Source organism: Oncorhynchus masou, chromosome 7 (assembly GCF_036934945.1).
Source record: "Oncorhynchus masou masou isolate Uvic2021 chromosome 7, UVic_Omas_1.1, whole genome shotgun sequence".
Classification (NCBI taxonomy): Eukaryota; Metazoa; Chordata; class Actinopteri; order Salmoniformes; family Salmonidae; genus Oncorhynchus; species Oncorhynchus masou.
In genome coordinates this window covers 18520802-18525801 of record NC_088218.1, presented here as the reverse complement: position 1 = coordinate 18525801, position 5000 = coordinate 18520802, and the positions used below count along the sequence as shown (strand labels likewise).

Genomic DNA, 5000 nt, shown 5'->3' with positions numbered 1-5000 from the left:
CGTCAAACATCTTATTCCAAAATTATGGGCCTTAATATGGAGTTGGTCCCCCCTTTGCTGCTATAACAGCCTCCACTCATCTGGGAAGGCTTTCCACTAGATGTTGGAACATTGCTGCGGGGACTTCCTTTCATTCAGCCACAAGAGCAGTGAAGAGAGCAGGTGTTGGGCACTGATGTTGGGCGATTAGGCCTGGCTCGCAGTCAGCTTTCCAAATCCTCCCAAATGTGCATGATGGAGTTGAGGTCAGGGCTCTGTGCAGGCTGGTCAAGTTCTTCCACACCAATCTCGACAAACTATTTCTATATGGACCTTGCTTTGTGCACAGGGGCATTGTCATGCTGAAATAGGAAAGGACCTTCCCTAAACAAAGTTGAAAGCACAGAATCGTCTAGAATGTCATTGCATGCTGGAGCGTTAAGATTTCCCTTCACTGGAACTAAGGGGCCTAGCACGAACCATGAAAATCAGCCCCAGTCAATTATTCCTCCGCCACCAAACTTTACAGTTGACACTATGCATTCGGGCAGGTAGCATTCTCCTGGCATCCGCTTAACCTAGATTTGTCCGTTGGACTGCCAGGTGATGAAGCGTGATTCATCACAACAGAGAACGCGTTTCCCCTGCCTCAGAGACCAATGGCGGCGAGCTTTACACCACTCCAGATGACGTTGCTTCCAGAGAAGTTTGGAACTCGGTAGTGAGTGTTGCAATCGAGGATAGACCATTTTTACACGCTTCAGCACTCAGCGGTCCCGTTCTGTGAGCTTGTGTGGCCTACCACTTCGCGGCTGAGCCATTGTTGCTCCTAGACATTTCCACATCACAATAACAGCACTTACAGTTGACCGGGGAAGCTCTAGCAGGGCAGAAATTTGATGAACTGACACTGAGCTCTTCAGTAAGGCCATTCTACTGTCAATGTTTGTCTATGGAGATCGCATGGCTGTGTGCTCGATTTTATACACCCGTCAGCAACAGGTGTGGCGTGAAATAGCTGAATCCACTTGTTTGAAGGGCAGTTCACATACTTTTGTCTACACTACCGTTCAGAAGTTTTACAACACCGACTCATTCAAGGGTTTTTCTTTATTTTTACTATTTTCTAGTGCTTCTTTATTTTTACTATTTTCTACATTGTAGAATAATAGTGAAGACACTAAAACTATGAAATAGCACGTATGGAATCATGTAGTAACAAAAACAAAAACTATGAAATAGCCACCCTTTGCCTTGATGACAGTTTCACACACTCTTGGCATTCTCTCAACCAGCTTCATGAGGTAGTCACCTGGAATGTATTTGATTTAACAGTGTGCCTTCTTAGACGTTAACTTGTGGAATTTCTTTCCTTCTTAATTCATTTGAGACAATCAGTTGTGTTGTGACAAGGTAGGACACCAATAATAAGAAGACACTTGCTTGGGCCAAGAAACACAAACAATAGACATTAGACCGGTGGAAATGTGTCCTTTGGTCTGGAGTCCAAATTGGAGATCTTTGGTTTCAAGCGACATGTCTTTGTGAGACATGGGGGTGAACAAATTATTATGTAGAATTCAAGACACACTTCACCAGCATTGGCTACCACAGCATTCTGCAGCGATACGCCATCCCATCTGGTTTGGGCTTAGTGGGACTATCATTTGTTTTTCAACAGGACAATGACTCAACACACCTCCAGGCTGTGTAAGGGCTATTTTACCAAGAAGGAGAGTGATTGAGTGCTGCATCAGATGACCTGGCCTCCACAATACTCCGACCTCAACCGAATTGAGATGGTTAGGGAGGAGTCTGACCACAGAGTGAAGGAAAAGTAGCCAACAAGTGCTCAGCACATGTGGGAACTCTTTCAAAACTGTTGTAAAAAGCATTCCAGGTGAAGCTGGTTGAGAGAATGCCAAGAGTGTGTCATCAAGGCAAAGGGTGACTACTTAGAAGAATTTCAAATATAAAATATATTTTGATTTGTTTAACACTGTTTTGGTTACTACATGATTCCATAGGTGTTATTTTATAGTTTTGATGTCTTCACTATTCTTCTACAATGTAGAAAATAGTAAACATTTAGAAAAACCCCTGAGTAGGTGTTCTGAAACGTTTGCCCGGTTGTGTACATAGTGTACCTTTGTGTGGTAAGACACTCTTTACCAGACATCAAACTCCTTGAACATATGGTGACACAAATGTATATCAGAACTTATTGTAACCGAACACCTCTGACCTGTGTAGAACCCTAGCGTGTTTGACCCGGAAGTGGTTCTGAACCAGCTGAGGTATTCTGGAATGTTAGAAACAGTTAAGATCCGCCGGGCCGGCTTCCCTGTCCGCAGAACCTTCAAAGACTTCTTCAGCCGGTCAGTGTGTGTGTGTGTGTGTGTGTGTGTGTGTGTGTGTGTGTGTGTGTGTGTGTGTGTGTGTGTGTGTGTGTGTGTGTCTGTGTGTGTGTGTGTGTGTCTTTCTCTTCCCCCTGCCCCTCTTTTTGTAATTCTCTCTCTCTGGGCTTGTGAATGTAAATAAACTTAGTTTGTTTTAACTTTGTTACTCTTTCACTTCCTCTTTCTCCACCTCTGTCTTCCTCTCTCTCAGGTATCAGATCATTCTACAAGAGAAGGGGGGTGGAGCGGGGGATGATAAGAAGAGGAGTACAGACCTGCTGACCAAATACGACCGTGCCAAGAAGGAGTGGCAGCTGGGAAAGACCAAGGTAAGACTGTCGCAGAACTTTAGTGGACTTGACACCAGTGGATGCCAACAGATGTTGAAGTGACATTTCACCCTGCCTACCCTCCCTCAACCTCTCACCCCTGACGTCACACCTCTGACCTCTAGGTGTTTATGAAGGAGTCTCTGGAACAGCGTCTGGAGAAAGAGAGAGACGAGGTTCGCCGTAAAGCAGGCATGGTCATCAGAGCTCACATCCTCACCTACACCGCCAGGAAGCACTTTAAGCATGTGAAGGGGAGCGTCGTCACCCTCCAGGGGTACCTTCGTACCCACATACAACGGAAATGGTTTCTACGGCGATGCTTGGCGACGCGGGTACTCCAAAAACACAGACGAGGACAGGTGGCCCGCGCAAGCTGCCACACTCTCCGAGAGGAGAGGAGGAAGCGAGAGGAGGAGGAGAGGAAGAAGAGAGAACAGGAGGAGGGAAAGAAGGAGGGAGAGGTGGAAGGAGAGAAGGGGGGAGGAGTAGAAGCAAAGGCTGCTCAGGGTTCTGAGGTGAGCTTTCTATTCTCTACTCTTTTCTCCGCTCACCCCTCTTTTAGAAAATGGTCTGGTCCAGAGGCCATAGAATATCATAGGAATGGGCTCATCCATGTCATCAGATATAGGGATGTCATGAGATGACACCTGATGTTCTTCATAATTTCCTCTCTTTCTCTCCCTCTCCACTCCATTGTGTCTCTCTCCCTTTCCTCCCTCCGCCTCCTCCCTCTCTCCCTTTCCTCCCTCCGCCTCCTCCCTCCTCCCTCCGCCTCCTCCCTATCTCCCTTTCCTCCCTCCGCCTCCTCCCTCCTTCCTCTCTCCCTTTCCTCCCTCCGCCTCCTCCCTCTTTCCCTTTCCTCCCTCCGCCTCCTCCCTCTCTCCCTTTCCTCCCTCCGCCCCCTCCCTCTCTCCCTTTCCTCCCTCCGCCTCCTCCCCTCTCTCCCTTTCCCTCCCTCCGCCTCCTCCCTCACTCCCTTCCTCCCTCCTCCCCCCTCCCTCTCTCCCTTTCCTCCCTCCACCTCCCCCCTCTCTCCCTTTCCTCCCTCCGCCTTCCCCCTCCTCCCTCTCTCCCTTTCCAGAAAAAGGAAGGAAAGACGGAAGAAGAGGCCCGTCAGATGGAGGAGATCTTGCGTATAGAGTTGGAGATCGAGCGCCTACAGAAACAGAGGGAGGATGGGGTCTCCCAGCTCTGTGAGTCCTCCAGGCAGGAGCTCCGGCTACGCCGGGACGCAGAGATCAAGAGGCTGAAGAAGGAGGCCTCTCGTAAGGCCACAGAACTAATCGACCTCCTGGACTTTGGAGGTCTGGATCCTAGTTTAGCCACCGCGGCTAGCGCTAGTGCAGAGGTTGGTGTTCCGTATTTCCTGAAGAGTGTTGAGGTTGTTCTTCTGTGTCTCTCTCCTGTGTCAAGTTGGATATGCTTAAAAGATATCTGGCCTTATCTGCCCTGACACTAACCCTTTTTCTCCCTGCCCTCCAGCTGCTCCAGGAGGGCCCAGCCATTGCCACGGCCGTAACACAGGAGGAGGAGGTGGACGAGGGCTTCCATGCCGAGGAGGAGTGCACTGTCCCTCTCCTCCCAGACTTCCCTCCTCCAGCCGAGGCTGACGCTGCCGTGGACCAGGATATGTTCGCCCACCTGCCTCCCCCTCCACCTGCCTTCGCTGAGGGCTCTACTGCTACACCACCTCCCCCTTCCCTCGATTCATCCTCACCCACTCCCGGCCCTCCCCCGCCTCCCCCCTTACCAGCTGAAGATGGCTCTGCCACCCCTCCCCCACCATTGCCTCCTGGAGAGGGGGAGGGAAAAGGAAAAGAGGGGGAGAAAAAAGAGGGTGATGGAGGGAGGACAAAGAGTATCTTGAGCCTCGGAGAAGGGGAGGAGCCGATCTACAGCATGCCGGTCGACAGCGGCGAATCAGATTACGACGAGGAGGAGGGCTCTGTCACCGCGGGAGACGATGGTTCCGCATCCGGGCAGAATAGCAACAGAGGCAGCGCGGCCATGACGGAGGAAGAAGCTCTGAGGAAGTCCACGTGCACCAACGCCAGCATAGAGTCATACAGGGGCAGCTCTGACTCAGTTAGTACACACACATATTCACACATACACACATACACACACACACATATTCACACATACACACACACACACACACACACATATTCACACATACACACACACACATTCACACGTTATCGCTGTGTATATTTATGAGGCATGTTGGATGTACATGTAATTGCCAAAATAAAGGAAACACCAACATAGTGTTTTAATAGGGCGTTGG

The 5000-nt window shown here is 49.8% G+C and overlaps 1 protein-coding gene across 1 annotated transcript in view; it reads left to right on the top strand.

Annotated features, from left to right (window-relative positions):
* LOC135543444 (unconventional myosin-X-like) overlaps positions 1-5000 on the top strand; it is a 58470-nt gene that overhangs the window by 41600 nt on the left and 11870 nt on the right. Inside the window, exons 18-22 of the mRNA XM_064970703.1 lie at positions 2233-2357; positions 2590-2707; positions 2833-3225; positions 3792-4058; positions 4193-4795. Coding sequence (XP_064826775.1) covers positions 2233-2357; positions 2590-2707; positions 2833-3225; positions 3792-4058; positions 4193-4795 — 1506 coding nt within the window. The remainder of the gene's footprint in view (positions 1-2232; positions 2358-2589; positions 2708-2832; positions 3226-3791; positions 4059-4192; positions 4796-5000) is intronic.